This window comes from Cololabis saira, chromosome 17 (genome assembly GCF_033807715.1).
Source record: "Cololabis saira isolate AMF1-May2022 chromosome 17, fColSai1.1, whole genome shotgun sequence".
Taxonomy (NCBI): Eukaryota; Metazoa; Chordata; class Actinopteri; order Beloniformes; family Belonidae; genus Cololabis; species Cololabis saira.
In genome coordinates this window covers 32,379,954-32,399,175 of record NC_084603.1, presented here as the reverse complement: position 1 = coordinate 32,399,175, position 19,222 = coordinate 32,379,954, and the positions used below count along the sequence as shown (strand labels likewise).

The 19,222-nt window shown below is 39.3% G+C and overlaps 3 protein-coding genes across 5 annotated transcripts in view; 2 read left to right on the top strand and 1 right to left on the bottom strand.

The window, feature by feature from the left end:
* LOC133464133 (follistatin-related protein 1-like) overlaps positions 1-7,076 on the top strand; it is an 8,840-nt gene extending 1,764 nt beyond the window's left edge. Inside the window, exons 3-11 of one of the 2 annotated variants that reach the window (XM_061746158.1) lie at positions 1,460-1,549; positions 2,868-2,994; positions 3,098-3,127; positions 3,225-3,355; positions 4,169-4,287; positions 4,585-4,697; positions 4,840-4,950; positions 5,850-5,941; positions 6,626-7,076. In XM_061746158.1, the coding sequence (XP_061602142.1) occupies positions 1,460-1,549; positions 2,868-2,994; positions 3,098-3,127; positions 3,225-3,355; positions 4,169-4,287; positions 4,585-4,697; positions 4,840-4,950; positions 5,850-5,941; positions 6,626-6,649 (837 nt within the window). In that variant the 3' untranslated portion in view covers positions 6,650-7,076. Of the gene's footprint in view, positions 1-1,459; positions 1,550-2,864; positions 2,995-3,097; positions 3,128-3,224; positions 3,356-4,168; positions 4,288-4,584; positions 4,698-4,839; positions 4,951-5,849; positions 5,942-6,625 lie in introns of both variants that reach the window. The other variant, XM_061746157.1, reaches the window with a different exon arrangement.
* A 6-nt stretch (positions 7,077-7,082) lies between these two features.
* On the bottom strand, positions 7,083-9,936 carry runx2a (RUNX family transcription factor 2a). The gene is made up of 5 exons (XM_061746159.1): positions 9,554-9,936; positions 9,279-9,438; positions 8,567-8,671; positions 8,415-8,474; positions 7,083-7,556 (listed from the first exon to the last, which is right to left on the bottom strand). The coding sequence occupies exons 1-5, from the start codon at positions 9,761-9,763 to the stop codon at positions 7,216-7,218; spliced, it is 876 nt and encodes a 291-aa protein (XP_061602143.1). The 5' UTR covers positions 9,764-9,936; the 3' UTR covers positions 7,083-7,215.
* Positions 9,937-10,982: 1,046 nt separating this feature from the next.
* supt3h (SPT3 homolog, SAGA and STAGA complex component) lies at positions 10,983-19,218 on the top strand. 2 transcript variants are annotated; one of them, XM_061746153.1, is made up of 12 exons: positions 10,983-11,040; positions 12,139-12,240; positions 14,617-14,701; positions 15,309-15,395; positions 15,836-15,932; positions 16,017-16,165; positions 16,276-16,351; positions 17,109-17,221; positions 17,532-17,636; positions 17,731-17,859; positions 18,136-18,225; positions 19,098-19,218. In XM_061746153.1, the coding sequence occupies exons 2-12, from the start codon at positions 12,149-12,151 to the stop codon at positions 19,137-19,139; spliced, it is 1,065 nt and encodes a 354-aa protein (XP_061602137.1). In that variant the 5' UTR covers positions 10,983-11,040; positions 12,139-12,148; the 3' UTR covers positions 19,140-19,218. The 2 variants fall into 2 exon arrangements, with proteins under 2 accessions (XP_061602137.1, XP_061602136.1); XM_061746152.1 differs by having other exon boundaries at positions 15,836-15,935.
* Positions 19,219-19,222: the final 4 nt, after the last annotated feature.

Below are 19,222 nucleotides of genomic sequence, written 5' to 3'. Positions count from 1 at the left end.
AAAGTTACTAATGCTCAACCGTTATTAGTTCCATCTCACGTAAGATGTGATTCCTTTGCTCCTTGGTTGTGTCTGAGCTTTGTAAATCTGTTTAAGAGAATCATAAACACATGCTAGTGCAGAATTGATGCTTTGAAAAAGTGCAAAAAAGAGGGAACATAAACAGGAAAAGAAGACAATACAGTAATAAAACAGTTTGGAGGGAAAGATGGATGAAAAGTTAAAGCGTGTGTGTGTGTGTGAGTGCAATTTGTGTGTGTGTGTGTGTGTGTCTGCTCAATCAGATGGTCACAGCAGGCGTTTTGCAGTGCAGCAAGTGTCAGCTGGAGAGCCAGAGACGACAGATGTGTCCATTATGTGTGTGTGTGTGTGTGTGTGTGTGTGTCTGCTTTCATGCCGTCTTGCATCTCCTTGTGAAGAAATTTGAGCGTCAAACCGTAGGAGTGGAGGCACGTTGAGAAACAAAGATGTTTGCTAAGTGATGTTTTTTTGTTTTCTCTTCTTTAAAGAGCTTGAATGTTTCTGAGTAAAGTTCATGCAGCCGATGTGATGTCACAAAAGTGTGAGGGGTGTGAGAGTCCGCCTTGTTGGGAGAAACTGCTCCTAATCCTGACCGTGTTGAAGCGTGTATTGAACACACAGCTGTTACTTTATAATGAAATCCATCTTTAACAGGAATAGAATAGAATAGAATAGAATAAAATAGAATAGAATAAAATAGAATAGAATAGAATAGAATAGAATGATCTATTGTATTCTCTGTTCTCCATGTTGCAGCGTGGTCTCAGGGTGGTTCTTGGCCTGCTTTACATAACATAAGACATAAACAGTTTTTGACTGTTAGATATGTTTGTCATGAATCTTAAAGACTGCTCTGAGAGGATGTTTACAGGAAACAAATACATCATGATGGAAGTGATCTTACTTAAAGGGTTAAATGCATTGTTATGAATAAATGAATGATATACTAGTAGGTAAATGTTTGTTTTCATGTGTGCTGGTGTCCCTTTACTGTCCTCTCGGACCCCTGGATGGATACACAGATTATAATAAGAAACCCTGTAAGTGTGAGAGTGAGTGTGTGAGTGTGCAACAATGCATTTCAGTGTGGGTGTGTAAGTGTTTGAGCTTGTGGTGTTTGGTGCAGTTTGTTTAAGTTGAAAGGGATATTTGTTGACGATGGAGTTATGTGGGGTACTCATAACCAAAGACTTGGGGTACAAAACTGAATATTAAATGAGCTTTAACGTTGCGCAGCTGCTTCATTGATGAGTGTGTGTGCGCGTGTGTGTGTGTGTGTGTGTTCTGAGTCTTTGTCATTCAAGTGGGAGGTTAAAGGTCACCCACCATCTGGAGTGTGAAACGCATCCACACACACTTTCACACACACTTTGCAATTCTTTTCAGCGCTATGAAATTGTGACACACATCTCTCTCTCTCTCTCTGTCTCTGCACTAGGATCAGTCCGTGTGCAGCAGGACCTTCTGTGGTGCAGGTAGAGAGTGTGTGTCTACGGACCGGGGAGAGCCAGTGTGTCGCTGTTTGCAGGTAACATTATCTAATCCCTAACCACAGATCCCACATCTAACTGTTAAACTGCAGCACTTTTATTTAACGGCCTCACAGATCTTCATGGAAAACACTTCATGGAAAACACATGAATAAGTGTTGGTTTTCACACCACAAAATGAGATGATAGTAGGAGTTTAGTTGAAACGATCAAAGTTCAAAATAGAGTACAAGAAAATGTAGTTAAAATTTTATGACACATTTATATGTGCTAAATATAAATGCAGAAGTTGTGTCAGTTTTTATATGTGCGGGACACTTTGACTCAACACACAAGTATAAAAGCATGTATCTCCCATGTGTCTCCATCAACACATTATATAATTATAATATAATATAAATATGAGTATGTGCACATTTTCAATGTTTTCATTTATTAGTAATGTCCATTCATGTTAAAAGTTTTATATGAACAGGTCTGGATCATTTTAAACCCAGGGGCCAGATATATCACGCAACAGCAAACTTACTTTTACTTTGTGTTATTTAAATGGAACCATAAGTTACTCTCTAGGATAATTCAGATCTGCAAGGTAGAGTTTGACATCAGATTACAATTAACAAACAATTGTTTTCTTTTATCTTAAACCATTTTATTTAATAAACTGCCAATGGGAACAAAGTAACAAAATCCACCAATTATCTTAATTCAGAGCAAAGACCCCCGCTGAGATATGAGAAGGGAAGGAATGAAGGAAAGGAAAGGAAAATAAAAGAAAAGAAAAGAGTTATGGCAACATATGGTCCTTCTCCATTCTGGAGAAGGACCAGTAACTCCTACTTTATCTGCATCAAATGAACAGATGAGTTGTAAAGTGGGAGCAGACCAGGAGGTAGACACAGATAATCAGATACACAGATGGACCTTGGTATGCTGACAGATTGTTTTATGTGTGGGAGGAAATCAGAATGATTTGTAAATAAAACAGATTATTTTTTCAAACTTGCATTTGAAGAGCCTTCACCACCACCAGAGTAGCCATTATTGCTGCCACCACCAACAAGTGTAATTTTATTGCAAAGCTATCAAATAAGATTATCTTTCAGCACTAACAACCCAGCCACAAAGAGATTACATACCAGTTTTCTTATTTCCAGTCCCAACACTGATGGATGGAGAAAACTGAGTCAGGAAAGGCTCCTGATGTACAATCTATCATCCCATTCTTCCTTTATAAATATTAGTTTATGCATAATAAAAGGCATGATTTTTGCAAGGACCCATCATTTCTGAATGTGGCAGCTGTTTTTTTAGTTAATGAATCTGTTGTTGACAGCCTGTTGTTCTTTGCAGCAGTGTAAAGAGTCAGAGCACTGGGTGTGTGGCAGCAACGGTAAATCCTACAGGAACCACTGTGAGCTGCACAGAGACGCCTGCCTCACCCAGACCAGGATACATGTGGAGCAGCGAGGCCGCTGCCTGGGTCAGTACTACACTACAGTACAGTACTCACCTGAAGCCTCACTCTCTGGTAGTTCTGTACGTGACATGAGTTGTGACAATGTTTTCTGTGCTTCTTTTTGCAGATAAACCAACAAAGACAGATGTGAGCCCCAGTAAGTCAAGATCTTTCACAGATTCACAGCCAGATTTTTAAACAAACTTTAACACGTTTTTATTGTGAGATGCCAAAGCTGTTTGTGCTGCTTCTAGTCGTGTGCTTGCTGTCTGACCGTGATTGGCTGAGAGAGAGAGTGATCCAGTGGCTCCAAGCAGAGATTGAGTCTGAACATCTGACCTCAAACAAGTCTTCAATCAGCGATGTCCTGCAAAGATATTTCCAGGTCAGACTTTGTCACATTTTCTTAATCACAGACACTCTGCACTATTTTTGATAACACAAACTTAAGCCTCATGAACCGAGAAGTTTTGAGAAACACTAGAATACTAAGCTTCGTCCAGTCAGCCGATACCTGCGTCAAAGAGTGTGAACCATGCCACCTGTGTCATCTCCTGACATCTATAGAAACCTTATTTAATCTTTAGTGGGTGTGTTGAAAACCCAAGAAGATAAGTGGGATGTAACATTGTTTCTCATTGATCACTTCTGCAGTTGCCATGGTTACTAACCTGCATGTGAGCAGGGCAGCCTGTAGTTCATGTAGTTCCTGTTACACAACATTTAATTACAACACCAAAAGGATAAACATTGCTCCAGTTTTTATTTTTAAAGCTACAATATGTAATATTAAGGATAATTTATTTGCAGTTTTTGCATGTTTTATACAATTATCACAACTTTGTTTTCTTTAGTGTCAGATTGCTTGAGTAATTGTGGTTTTGTTACTTAGAAGAAGTTATTTGTCTCCAAATGAGACGTCTTCAGCCCTCCACTATAAGATGTTCATCTCAGAAATAACAACAGGTTTTAGATTTGGTTGCAAGCTTAAATTTGAGCCCCTAGTAGGCACTAATTGAGATAAATCAGGGAGTAAAGAGTTTATACAGGGACTAAATTATTATACATTGAGTGACGCTTTAATGAATATATCATTTATAGTTTTTGCATTCTTAAAATTATCAGAAAAAGATGTTTGATACTAACTAAATATAAATGTATATTTTAAACGCCTGTTTGCTGTGGTTTTGTGTTACAGACGTTTGACAACGGGGACTCTCAGCTCGATTCCAGAGAGTTCCTGCGCTTCCTGCAACACAACGCGACCGCTCTCAACCTCACATACTCTGACAGTCTGGATATGAACCTGCTGCTGAGGTGCTTCATCAAAAACACAAGAACTTTCTCAGTCAATTAAGATGATGCTAAAGTATCTCAGATTTCTTATGTATTCTTAAAAAAAAAGTCAAAGAGTCGTATAACCCTAAAGCAGGGGTCTCCTACCCTGGTCCTCGAGAGATACTGTCCTGCAGGCTTTAGATGATTCCCTGCTCCAACACACCTGACGTTTAATTAATGGTCATCATCAGCATGTCATCAATGTCTGCACTACTCTGTTGGTGACACAGCCGCGTCTACAGGGTTGTACTTACGGTTCACTTCTGCATCTCTCAGTTCTCTGTGTGCCGACGCTTTGATGGAGCTGTCAGATGAAAATGCCGACTGGAAGCTGAATCTTACCGAGTTCATCAACTGTCTCACACCCAGCTACCACCCACCGGAGAGAAGTAACCACACACACACTCGTCTAGTAATCGTCAAGAACGCCATCTGACGCTTAAAGAAATAATATCTTAAAAGACTCTGTAGAGATATTGAGGGGAAAATAAATCTGTGTTTTGTTTTTCTTTCCCTCTTGTGTTTGTGCAGAGTGTGCTCTGGAGGATGAGGTGTTTGAGGATGGAGCTGAGACTACGTTGGAGTGCAACAAGTGTGTGTGTGCTTGTGGAAACTGGGTGTGCACTGCTCTGAACTGCAATGGTGAGAATTAAAGAGTACCGTACACCTTTCTTTGACTCTCTAAACACACACTGGTGAATGGAACAACATCAGGCGGTTAATAACATCTAGAACGATTACTGTTATTTTCATGATGCTGTAGCTATCGCATCACACATTAGACCGTAACAAAACTAGTAGTTACACACTGTGCAGCAAAGCAATACCTTTTCGAATGCAAGAAATGTTTGTGCCCAAATATAAATACAAAGAAAAATTTAAGTAAAATAAAGAGTTCTCACAGCTCTGGTCTTTGTAGGACTGTATCTCTCAGTGCTCCATCATTTTCAACCCTTTGGTCCTTGGTAACTTAATGCCAAGACGTATAAAAGTAATTTTTTGGAACATTATCTGCGCAAATATGTTATTACATTATCTGCTACCAATATGTTGGTAGATGGATGCTGGATATGGTGACAGAGGATGAGCAGTTGGTTGATGTGACAGAAGAAGATGCAGAACAATGGTTCATATCAGGGGTTTTCAATTCCGGCCCTCGGGCCTCCCTGCCCTGCATGTTTTAGATGTTGCCTTGCATCAACACACCTGATTCTAATTAATGATCCTCATTAGTTTGTCATTGAGGTCTGTACAACTCTGTTTATGACACAGCTCCTTGTATCATGGTGTGCTGAAAGCAGGGTAGTATCTAAAACAAGCAAGGCAGGGGGGCCTGAGGACTGGAATTGAAAACCCCTGGCTCATATGGATACACACGATCCACTAAAGTGTATACATGGAAGGAGAAGATAGTTACAATATATTAAACTGATTTAAACACAGTTTCGAATGTTTACACTTTACGAATAAAACCGAATGCACTTTAAAGCAGATAACCTTTTGTCCTTGTTCAGACTGACGTGTTCATCTTTGTGTTTCAGGGGAACATCAGGTGAAGAAGGATGTTCGGGAGGAAGAAGAAATGACGGAGGAGGAGTGGAGCAGGAGAGTGGCTGAACTCAACACTTTACAGGTTGACTCTTGTTTGTGTAAATACTTATGACATTGATTGATTCTTAAAGTCATTACTTCTCATTATCCAAAGATCTCATAGCTTGTTTTTACTATCGGAAATTGATTACAGATATACTATATATATATATATATATATATATATATATATATATATATATATATATATATATATATATATATATATATATATATACAGGTAAATCTAATTTGTTTTTGGTGGATATAAAGTAGGAATTACTTGTTGAAATACAACATGACATGATTGATGTCAAAGATTTATCAATCACAACCTTGCAGAATGTTCACACTAAGCTTTTTCATTGGATATTAACCAAACATGAATGTTGATTTAAAGCTAATATATTCATTTTTACTTTCACTGTAGAATTAAATGAGGATAAAAGTGTGAAGTAACTTCAGCAGAGCAGCGTCGAAACTAAATGGTCGATTTTAAGGAGGCATAACTTCTCTTGAAATGAAATGAAAAAAATGAAATGAAATGAAATGAAATGAAATTGATAAGACACAAGCTCTCCTGATGACATGATTTGAGTATTTTCAGAAAATCCTGCAGGCTCCTGTTGCCATTTATTTCTGTTTTTCATGAATTGGGCATTGGGTTTATAGTAATGTATTTAGCATATTTCTCTTAAATGAGGGTCTATTTTATTTGTTTTCCCAGGAAACCTTCAAGACGGAGAGCTGAGGCCACGCCCACTGTAGCAGCAGCCGCCAATCAGCAGTTGAGAGCTTTTATTTAAAAAAAAGAAAGGTTCACATCAAGCTACTGATGGACCGGCATTTTTATTCAATTCCTGTTTTCCTTTTTTTGTACCAAAAATGTGTAGATCTATAATTTTCGTAGTTTTATTTATTTTCAGTATTTTAAACACTCTAAAGCTGGATTTCTGTTTGGTATATCTTTTTACTCACTCACTTAATTATATTTATTAGTGAATTAAAACATCAAGCCCATTGTTAACCAGCAACAAGTTAAATAATATTATTTTTGATTGCCTTCTTCTGTATAAAATGTGTTTAGGGGGTTTGCCAATCTTTTGTTTTGGTGAAATTTTAATGCAGACTCATTCAATAAAATTGGTGCTATTAACAATTATTCCAAAATATTAAAAGGTGGGTGATTTATTTATTTATTATTTGACACAATCTAAATGTTGAGTTATAAAACAAATATTCAAAGTAATCAATAAAATAGTACACTAACAGATAAACAGTTGGTGAGAAGAACAATAACGTCTGCAGATCCAATCCTCAGTAAGGTCTCCACACGGGCTCGTCCCCTCTCATGGGGAAACCCCCGGCCTCGGTGTAGCTGCTCAGGGCTGAAACGCTGCGGTCCTCCCCATGGGCCGGGGCCGGCTGGGCCGGCCCGTAGTAGAAGCCTCCCGGCTGGAACGAGCCACCGTGGCTCAGCGGAGGGGGGGCGAGAGGAGACGACAGGTAGGGGCCGTAGGAAGGAGTCTGGGTGGAGTAAGGGAGCGCAGACAGGTGATGCATTCTGGGAGCTGGAGGAAAGGACGACGTCAGAGAGGTCACCTGGCCCAGAAACGATGGGTCACTGGTCCACAGAGAGGAGGAATAGGACCTACAGTCTGACAAGAAGGATCAGAAACAGATGTATTCCTCAGTCTTATGCTCATCTTCATTTGGAAAAGTTCCTCTGAACAGGTCTTTTGGGATCTTTTTAAATATTGTGTGCACTGGAAAAATTTCAGAAATTCCTGTATCAAATATGACATACTTGGGGCTATAGGGTTAAACTTGCAGAACAATAAAGATTCATGTCATTTGGGTTAAAGTCGGGACCCCAGAAGTCGCAGCCTCATCTTTTTCATGCCCTCTGTTGTATTTACTTGTTTGATCTACTTGACGTCATTGTATTGTTGCAGCATCAAATTTATCTTAACCGTCAGATAACAGATGTCCGTCCTGATATTCTGTCATTGATTCTCAGTTTGATTTTTAGTTTATTATTTTTACGGTGACAGGAAAGAGTCATGTAACTTTGCCCGACACGCATCAGCTCTGGTGAGGATGTGGAGCTGGTGTCCATAGTCCTGTCTCATCTGTTCTCCTCTGTGTTGTGGAGGAACCAGGTGGACTTTTCCAAACTTAGGACATGCCGTGCTGCTTTTGTTAAAGAGAACCTTTGTGGATTCTTTCAAATAACATTCTGATTTAGTATTTTCTATTAGGAAAAATACCAACAGGCAAAACAAGTCAACTTTAAAATGGACAACGTGTTATCTGATACTTTACATTTTAGATTAAATCACTGTAAGTTTTATTAAACCTGGAACTGCAGTAAGTAACGTCATTGCGCGTAAAGTATTTATTTATTTTTAACAATTAAATTACATTTAAAAGATGACTGAGCTGATATGGCCTTTTAAATATTGGAACAAACTATTTAAAATATACAACCGAAATAAAGAACTCTCTCCTCGTACCAGATGAGGCAGCGGAGCTGCGGCTGGAAGGTCTGAACACTCCTGACTTCAGTCTTTGTCCTGAGAGTGAAAGAAAGAGAAAAATGAAAGGAACTCAGAAGAGAACGACAGCTCTGATGATCCCAGATTAAATCCTTTCATGATTCACTAACGTCTCGGTAGCCGAGGTCCATCCACCGTTATCTTGATGGCTCGGTGCAGGGTGGCGATCTGAGGAGGTGAGGTCATCACATTTATTGACACGATAAAACTCTTGCCTGGAAAACAAAATGACGTAGACACAAATGTGGGGAAATTAGTTTGACGGAAAGATCCAAACAAGTAGTACAAGGTCATCATAAGAATAAAATAGTATATTTCAGTCAAATCAGGTAATATATCAATTTCTCAGTTCAGCTTTGGGTACTTGGATGTTGCATGTTGTTTATTCAGTTTTAAAAACATTAATTTCTAAAAACATTTCATATTGAAAAAAAATTCATATTTACTCTGATAGATGGTGTTAAAGTGGCTGCAAATCCAACTCCAATTAACGAGACCAAGTACTGATTAACTCCACTATTTTGGACTTTATAAATCAACATGACTGAAGTCAGAGTGGTTTGAGCGCTGCTTTTTGTAACCTTGAGGTAAATTTAAAGTACAATGAACAATACTGGACGGGAAAATGCTTGAGAGCAAAGCAAAAACTATAGTTTTGTGGTTATAAAGCATATGATGAATGGTGGGAACCACTGAAAGAGGAGCAGATTAAGATGTAACGGTGCTTTTGTCACTGACACTAAGAGAACAGCTGTTTCAGGTGTGTCATCACACGTCTCTCCTGCTTCATATGTGTGAGGGAGAGTTTAGGGGACTGTTCACCTCTGCCGCTGCGACCTATGAAGCGCAGGTCGTTGAAGTGGGCACAGCCCTGCTTCATGGTGGTCGTGGCATTGCGTAGCTCAGCACTGCTGTTGTCATCATTGCCAGCCATCACTGTCACAGCAACGCCGTCTGGCACGTCGTTGCCAAGGGAAACCACCTGGATGATGTTGGAACACTAGGTGAGGGTTGTTGTCTCTGGGGTTTGACTTTGACATTAAGGGGAAGCCAGTGCTGAGAAGACAGACAGATGGGCTAATTGTTGGGCTACTCACAGTGAAAGCCTTGGGCAGGGTTTTGTTGCACCTCCAGTGCTTTGGGAGGCTGCTGCAGAGGAAGTTTGGACTGTCGGTCTGCACCAGACCTCTGGGAGGCGCTGTGTTGTGTTGATGGTGAGATCTCACTTCCTGCTCATCCAGTTGGCGAATGTTTGGTGATGGTCCAAGCCTGCATTTCCCAACGGGATCTGAAATGAATAAATTCATTTAAAAATGACCTCTCTTTTCTTTGTTGTTTTTTAGCTTTAAAAATGTTGAAAATATGTATATTTTAATGTCTTTATCTCTCGAATCAGTTCATGTTTTAGACATGTCTGTGGAAAGAGTCCATATGATTGGTTTAAAATAATTTATTTTAATAGTTCAAAAAGGAATAGACTTTCCTTTTATTTGTGGCTTTATATTTTTCTGTACGTGTACTTTTGTAAACCTATAGCCCCGTGGGACTACTTACTTTGAGAAAAAAGAGACACAAAGATAAAGAAAACTAAACCCATGTGGACTCAATACTGGCATTATTAAAACCCAACAAAGAAACGGAGAAGTCTTTCTGTGGGATGACTGCAGAAATCCAGGATGTGGGCAGTGCACAGAATGGCTAAACATTTGTGTCCCAGTGAGTTAAACTACAGGCTGGCAGTGAGTTGTACAGAAAAAAGCACATCTGGCTCCAAAATGCTAGCTGTTGTGGGCCCTGCATGGGCCTGAATGGGTTATTTATGGGCAAACCCCACTATGGTCTGTCCACAGACATTTCACATAGGGTCCAGAAGGTCAGTGGTGGGTTCTCCTTGGGCTAACCCGTTTGGGAACTGGCTGGGAGTCAGTTCAGGTGTCAGGTGTTCTCTGGGATTACGGTAAACCCACATCCATCCATGGATGTGCAACAAGCTTTTTGGATTATCTAGCTCACCCTCTCCTCTGTATCGTTCTCTGTCAACCTACTGCTAACGGGTTGCTTCTCCATAAGTTTTAAAAACTAGATAAGTCAAATAAAGCTTAGTAATGGTTTAGTGAAAAGAAATACCAGAGACATGGGTGTATATGCAACAAACAAGCAAAAAGCAACCTATATTAAATATATCATACAGTTTAAGAGTTGCTTTTTGCAGCAACTCTTGTTGTGAAACTTTTTTTAAAGATAGCTTTTATCTTTTGATTATTTCAGCATCAAATTAGCCACATGAATTTGGCTAAACTTCTTTTCTTTTTTCCCCTCTAACAGAATTTGTCAGATTAAGCGTATTTATTAAGTTATGGTGTGACGTCACTAGGTTTTTCTTTAAAAAAAAGAAGAAAACGGTATTAAATGAGTGTTTTTTTCTTTTTAAACGTCAAAGAGAAAATGCTGAGGACTACATCCATAGATATGACTACATCACCCAGAGTCCACGCTCTCTTTGTTTGTATTACGTCATCAGAGCGCGCCGTTAATCAAAACGAAATAAACAAACTCCAGCAGCAGCTGAAGCTGAGCGACTTCGGTGAGAACTGCTTTACTTTCCTTTACTTTACTTTCTTTGCGACTGCCTCGGTGTGTGTTCCTCCGGACCTTGTCTGTCTTCTCCCTGAGCCTGTTTCTGGCCAGTGTGTTCTGTGTTGTGTTGCTCTACCGCAGGTTTGAATAGGAGGAACTGCTGTTATTATCATTCAGATTCACTGCCGGAGGGGAAGTGGCTGCGGTCACTGCACCTGTAGCTCTCTCTATCTCTCTCTCTGTTTATCTGCCTCACATGTGTTCTGCTATCTTGTTGTTTTAAGCTCTTGGCTTAAGATAACAACATAACAGAACACATGTGAGTTTTCATAATAGTCTAGGTGAAAATACCCCAGAATAGTGAAGAAACTATAAGCAATAAAGATGAAGCCCCTAGAACATGACAATCAAAATATGTTTATAAAAAAAATCTCTATCTCACCCTCTCTGTCTTTCTCCATATATATATATGCATGCATTCATATATATATATATATATATATATGCATGCATTCATATATATATATATATATATATATATATATATATATATATATATATATATATGCATGCATTCATTCATTGAATGCACAAGCATTGAGAAACACGGATTTGTAATTTTCAGTTTTATAAATAATGAAAATGCTATGCTATATCTTCTACAAACATCTTCATTTGAAAGTTATCAAATGACTAAATAATTGAATTGCCTGTTTTGTCAAGTATAGAAATGCAATGTCAAATATGGTTATGGTTCTTGCTCTTTAATAATTTGATTTTTCTGAGACACAAACACACTATGTGTTTTCAGACATGAACACAAGCTGCGTCAGTTGGAGTTAAATAGCTGAACAATTTATCACTGCAGTACTTTTCCCAGTACACATTTGCTTAGTTAAATACAGGTGGTGACTTTTCTTTTTAGGACATAGAGGCTGTGTTTATGAAATGTTAACATAATTGATTAATTTAACATTGTTTAAAATCTTAAAGTGCTTAGCCTTCAATATTACAAACGAGCACCAAGAAAAGCTAAGTACTGGTAGATTCACTGGCCGTGCAACGTTTGGTCTCCAGTTTAAAGTGTTTGTTTCTGTGCCATCAGGTGTGTGTTTATGAGCAGTGCCATGGCTGGCTCTGCCGCCTCCAGTTCTAAAGACCGTCCAACTTCCCGGGCCAGTTTCATCCCAGAACTACAGAGCATGATGTAAGACACAAAGACACGGAAAAAATGCTCACCCCAGTACACCAGCGGGCTGCTGCTGAACAGACTGTTTGAAGCCATGGGAACTTGTCACACTGGAAACACAAACACAGTGATGTCTTTAAAAAAAGTCCACACTGACTTTAGTTTAGATACATCACATCATAATATTTATCTTTTGCTATGACTTTATGTTTGGCTCGGTGTGATTTCACATGGACACTAAAGGGTTAACATTGCATCAGTGACATTTACAGTCTCAACGCAAGACTCTTGGCTCTCAAGACTCTGCTGCAAGACTCCAGAAAGTTAAGATTTATAGTTGAAACAAAAAAAACTAAAACATTTTTTTTTCTTCCAAATACCATAGACTTGAAATTAATTGTCAATGAGTAGATTGACAAAAAAGTGTCTACATCTTTCCGGCACTTAAAGTGCAAAAAAACTGTCATTTAATTTAAGCAAACCCGACTTTGTTTAGTCCAGGAAATAAAAGGCAGAAAAATGGGTAATTAAAGCTTTCTGTGTGTGTAATAATAATATTGTAAAGTTGAATAGTTTTCATTGCAGAAATTACTGCAAAAATACCAGGTTTAAAGTTTAAGTTTATTGGAACTGATCATATTTACAGTAAATTGCACATCAGTTCAGTTGATATCAACTGTTTCTATAATCTGGAACTCACTTTAAGAGGTAAATCTACATGCATTTGCTTGTCTTTATCATAAATAAAACATTTTAGTGGGTTTTCCAAAGAAGGAGCCTGCCTGCTGCAGCATCTTTGATTGCGTGTGTTTCATGTGAATCACTCACCTTGTGTTGTCTGCGGGCTGCAGAGAGTTGTTGTTGGTGGTGGTGGTGGTCAAAGGTGCTGAAAACCAACTAAACCCCAAAACCTAAAACCTGCAGCCAACCTCCTCACCTGGGACCAACCTGCCCACAACCCCAAACCAGAGCTCCTGTCACCTGTGTGACTGACAGCCGCAGGCGGCCAATCAGAGCTGGGATGGAGGAGGGGAGGGGTGGCTGTCGGTGCCTGCATGTGCCAGGTGAGGAGGATGAAGGAGATGCAGGATGTGGGTTCAGCCTAGTTTGCCGTCGTGGAAGTGGAAGTGGCCTCGCGGGATGCAAATTGAGGTTTGACCAAATTGTGGTCAAAGTGTTTTTGATCCTTTGACCTCGGTGGGAGTTGGGACTGTGGGCGTGGGAACATTTGCAAGCTTGGACCGAGACTTGGAGGAGATACAATGGCTATAAGGTTTATGCAGTTTTTTATTTGAATTTGTATGCAAAACGCGGTTCTGATGAGCTCATCAATCTTATTTAATCTGCATTTCTGAACCAAACGTAAAATGAATGAGTGAATAAAGTCCACAGTAATAAGAAATTAGGTCTAAACCCCGATCTGTTAGTTACTGAGAGCAACCAGAACCCACTGTATATGAAAATGTAAAACTTTTAAAACTTAACAACCATTACAAGTGATTTGAGAGACAAGTGTTAAAAAGATAAGCTCCGTCATGCAGCATTTCCTTCAGTGCTGTTCTGACTACATCACACGTTAAAACTCTTCCACCTCAGTGAAACATAACAGGCCAGCATCCACAGTTGCACAAATGCTCACTAACATAATACAGCCACTATTAATAACAAAGCTTCTAATCTTGCTTTATCAAAATTACTCTGAGAAGTCCAGCAGGTATGCAGATGTGTACATCAGTATGGTTCCTTCCTTTTTTATTTTAAACCACATTGTGCTGAGTATTGCAGATTAAAGATGCACTTCTCTTTAAATCATCTTTGATTGAAGTTGGCAAATATGACATTTCATGTGAGGAGATGGACAGGAGCATAAACCATGCACAGATGCAGGTAAAGCATAATGAAATCAGACAAGGGGTCAAGAAATACTAATGGGGAAAATACTTTATTAACAGAGAAAATTAACATTTTTTTTAAATGATTTCTTCGTTTGAGTGCATGAATTCACATGAAAGCTTATTTTTGGCACTTGCTAGGCCAACATTGTAAATAAGAATCAGTTCTCAATGGTCTTTCCTGATTAAATAAATAAAATAAAATGTATCAGAGATGACGGCCTCCATGTTGACCTGTTTAAAGTCAATTCTAAAGATAACAGATGTGTATTTGCAGTTAATTTATATTTGTGTATATGCAGCAGTTGAGGATCATTTAAAAGGAGAACAAGTTTATCTTCCTCTTCTCTGACAGAAAACACCAAGAAGCCTGGAAGAACAGTAACTAGCAGCTTAGTATTCGCTGTCATTTGTGTATCTTTTGTTTCTTTTAGAAGGTTTAGAGAAGTTGTTTGGTGCTGCATCACCCTGACTGATATGTGGCGCTGTACGTGTTTTCCAGGTTTGCTCTGGGAGATGCTCGCAGGCCTCTGCAGGAGACGGCAGCTCTGGTGGAGGACATTGTACACACACAGCTCATTACCATGGTAACAAAGATACATCTTCAATACAGACATAACGTTGAATGTTGTGGTTTTCATGAAGAGTTTGTAAATCCCAAGCCAACTGAAAAGTTAAAACTTCAGCGTTCCTGTTGTCATGTCTACCTCAGTTTATTCATATAGTAGATTTCTTTCTTTTTTTAAGCTTCAGGGCTATTTACTGATGAATTGATCGTCAACAAGTGTATTTCTATTAAAGCAGAGGTTTTTAGCAGTTTGTTGGGCATTGAGGTGTTTCTTAACACAATGCCAAGGAGAAAAGATATCAGCATTGATCCTAAATCACAATTGTCACAGCAGAGCTACAAAGTTGGACAGATGTGACCTCGGTGTAGATGTTTGGTGATGACACACAGGCTGGCGTTTGTTGAAAACTAAATGCATACCGACTGTGAAGCGCAGCGTTTTTGCAGCCATTGAACCTTGTGATGGCCGAACGTCTGTACCAAAGTATTTTAGAATTAAATAATGATGCTCAATACTGCCATGCAGTTATGTCATTTCTGAATGTGTGAATAACATGAAAACTGTTGTAACTTAACTCAGCACTGTGTGATTTTTATGTCAGTAATGTCGTTGTTTTATCCATCAGCTGCATCAGGCCTGTGAGGGGGCGATGCTCCGTGGTTCCAGGGTCATTTCAGCCGAGGACATACTGTTTCTGATGCGGAAAGATAAGGTACACATAACATAATCATTGGAAACTTCTCCTTTATATTATCTTGTTTTATTCCTAGACTTTAAGGGGATGTATTATAGAAAAAAATTCTGTGCTTGAGGCCATTAGTTTGATGTCTGAAGTCACCACACACTCAAAAACTATTATATAATACAACTCTAACACTTTTTAGAGTTAAATCCCCCGATAAAAACTGACTGCTATAAACAGCAGGGAAGACCCGGTTGAAAAAATTTATTTTCTACAATATTTCGGGGGTATTTTAATCAAAATATACCACAGACATTTCATTAAGACTTCAGGGAATAGTTTAAACTTTTGAAAAAATGTCATGTCTCCTTTAATGCTAAAGAATGTAAAGTTAGGGAGGTCATTGATAATCATCAGCTAATATCACATTTTCCATTTCAGTCTGACATATCTGTTTTTTCTCCCACCAGGGTAAAATGGCACGATTACTAAAATATCTCCAGTTCAGAGATTACAAATCCAGACTGATGAAGAACCTCGATGATGAAGACGCACAGCAGGAACCAGGTAGTTACGTGGTCTCGTAATATGGACTAAAACAAAGAAGGTGTGGCTTTTATCTGTGTTCTGAGAGGATGTGTGTGTGTGCAGCTGGTGGTGCAGGCACCGCTGCAGCGGGCGGGGCCCAGCGGAGGCAGCGTCTGGCCCAGGACTTCCTGCTGTGGATGGACCAGACCGGTGAGCTGCTGTCGTTAGCGGAGCGGCAGGAAGTGGACCCCGTCAAGCAGGAGAGGATGGAGGTCAGAGCTCAGGGGTCACCGTGACGTCTTCACCCCCGGTTAAGTGGAAATAAAGTTAACGGTACTTGACTGTTGTTTTCTGTGTGTGTGTGTGTGTGTGTGTGTGTCAGCGGTTGGAGCGTCAGACTCGGAATATGGACCAGAGTCAATACGCAGAGTTCTGTGAGAGTCGACAGCTCAGCTTTGGTAAGATTTAAAATCTGTAATCTATTATTTTCTGCCTTTTGTATTTTAGTTTCAGGTTGTTGAGTAAATTCAAAAGATTTCTGTTGGAGCCCCACTTAAGATACACCAAATGTGCATCTTCTGGTTGAAGCCTTTTCTCCCTGCATATTTAGATAAACAGAATAAAGTGATTTTTAATGCAAAAGGAGGAGGATGTTTTGTCTATAAAACGTTATCAAAGTCATATTTTGTTATCACAAATGAAGCTGTTATGTATGAATATTTCTCCTTTAATGGATTTAACTGCTTGGTTTGTTTATTTAACATCAATTCAGGTGCCAAATATATTAAGTTTAAGGTCGTATAAAGCAGGAAAAAGCAGCAGGTTTGCTGTCCTGAAACTAACATGACTATTTTTAGTTTCACAACAGAAGCACATTATCTTCTGTCAGTCTGAAATAGTATTTTTATTTTATGGTATGAAGCTCTGGAGAGATGATAGAAAAAGCAGGGTGTGGTTTATCCTCATAATTAGTGCAAAATAAATCCATTGTCAAAAGTATCCATCATTATGTATGATATTATAGTATCCGTGGCAACATGCTGACCTTGAGAATCGAGTTTGCTAAATAAAACTAATGACATTTTAAATATGACACTAAACATGATTAAATCTATTGGGTTTTGGGTTTTTTTTTTTTAATTGTTTTAAAAATCATCATTATGCTCTGTTTTTTTGTGCATCTTTTATATGTTTATATCGATAATGTTATTTTAGCCAAGAAAGCGTCAAAGTTTCGGGACTGGCTGGATTGCAGCAGCCTGGAGCTGAAGCCCAACAGCATCGCCATGGAGGTCCTCTCATACCTGGCCTATGAGACGGTTGCCCAGGTAACCCATCAGCTCATGATGTTGCAGTTTTTACTGAGCATTTACTTGTCCACCCGTGTAAATACTTAAAGAACACCTTGAAGGAACTTTTTAAAACTCTCTTAATGTCCACTTGGACTCTGGAGAATGAACTTTGTTTTTGAGCTCACTATGACAAAAGTTTAAACATTAGTTATGAACATAAATGAAATATTTCCTTCAAGTTTTATGTTTACTGAACATTAAGGGATGTAAACTGTGACAGAAGTGCGTTGTGGGATTTATTCAAATGTTTTGTTAGAAACTGACTGCTTCATCTTTGTCTCTCCAGATTGTGGATTTGTCTCTGTTAGTAAAGCAGGAAATGACTATGAAGACCAGTCCTGTCAGTCATGTGATCTCTGCCACCTACATCCACTACAACACGCACACAGAGGTACGCATGCACTTACGTATTCCTCCCAAACTCCCACATCCAGGGATTGTTTCGTAAGTAAAGGCCATGTGTCCTCCATCTCTTTTTCCTTAAGGTGAAAAAGGATCCAGACTCCCCGGAGGCCACGCCTCCCTCCACCCCAGGGTCCTCCCACTCTGCTAAGCCCCACCTGCAGGGCAACGGCAGCATGGACAGTCGGGCCAGACAGAGGAAACGCAAAAAGGTGTGTGTGCAGGACAGGAACCTTTTATTCTCACAAGCTCCAGTTTGTCATTCAGCAAATGCAATATTAGAGGCGTTTCTTTTCTTCTTTCTCAAAGAAATCTAATGTTTTATATTCAGCAATTAACTCATAATTCAAGATCAAACATTTACGGGCACCAAATGCTGCACGTCAACGCATTTCCACGTTGCTATGGATGAGGTTTTGGTGTAGAATTGAAACGATGGTAAGTGTGATTAAGACATGTTCTTGTGTTGATGCTGAATTGTGTTCCAGAGTTGCCCAGCGGTGGTGGAGCCTCCCAGTGGTGCCATACAGCCCTGTCACATCAGAGAGGCCATCAGGAGATACAACTACAGACACACGGTATGTGTGTGTACACACACACACACATTGATGAGATGAATGATAAGATGCACTTTTTTGGGCATGATTCTCATGCAGAACTGGTGCATCATTTGACATCAAGGGCTTTAGCACTCTACTTGTTTCCAAAACTAGATTCATGAAATTACGTTTTTACACACTGAGATGCTTTTAGATTTTCTTAATCCAGCTCTTTGACTGTAGCCACAATAGCACCTCTGACTGTGCCTTGTTATCCATCTAGTTTATTTAAACATGGGTACAAGAGACTACCGTAATTATCCAAGCTTTGCATTAGTGCTGTAATGTTTTGTTAATCTTTCCAAGTTTCTTGGCTATCTCCGTTATGGCTGCATAAAAAGTTGGTGTCAAGCCCAAACCGCAGCAACATTAAATCTGTCCTCTCCTTCTTGCCAGTCCAGTTACGTGTTCTCTGTACATTGAGTGGTTACTGTGGTTTACACGATTTAGTTTGTCTCATACGTTTGCAGTATGACAGAAACAGCTGTTGTTTGCTGTCTAGATAAGCCAATACGTGATTAAGTCCTGTTTGGGCTGAGCCTGAATCTGAGGCAGGGTGAAGCACAGGACACTAGTTGCTAGGCAACCAAAAAGCTTTCCAAAAACTTCTTAGCAGATATTAGTTTTTCATGTTGCAGACATGGATGCTGCATCTTTCTATCCATCAGTGAAATGCTCAGGTTTAGAGTTATTGATGAGGAAACAATTGATCTAAAAGCTTATTTCACCGTGTCGTCTGGAAGACCCTGCAGGCATGAAAGGAACTCTAAGTCCTACTTAAAAACTAGACTTTAGTAAAGGCAAACTCTGTGCATCAGCAACAAACTGATTTCCTTTTTCTTTCCCCCCAGAGTGCTTACAGGAGGAGTGGGATGGCTTTTCTCACCTGCTGAACCATCACTTTGTTAAGCATGCATTGATGTACATATTTTTTTTCTTTTGATAAAATAAACTTTTTGATAAACTGATGAAGTAC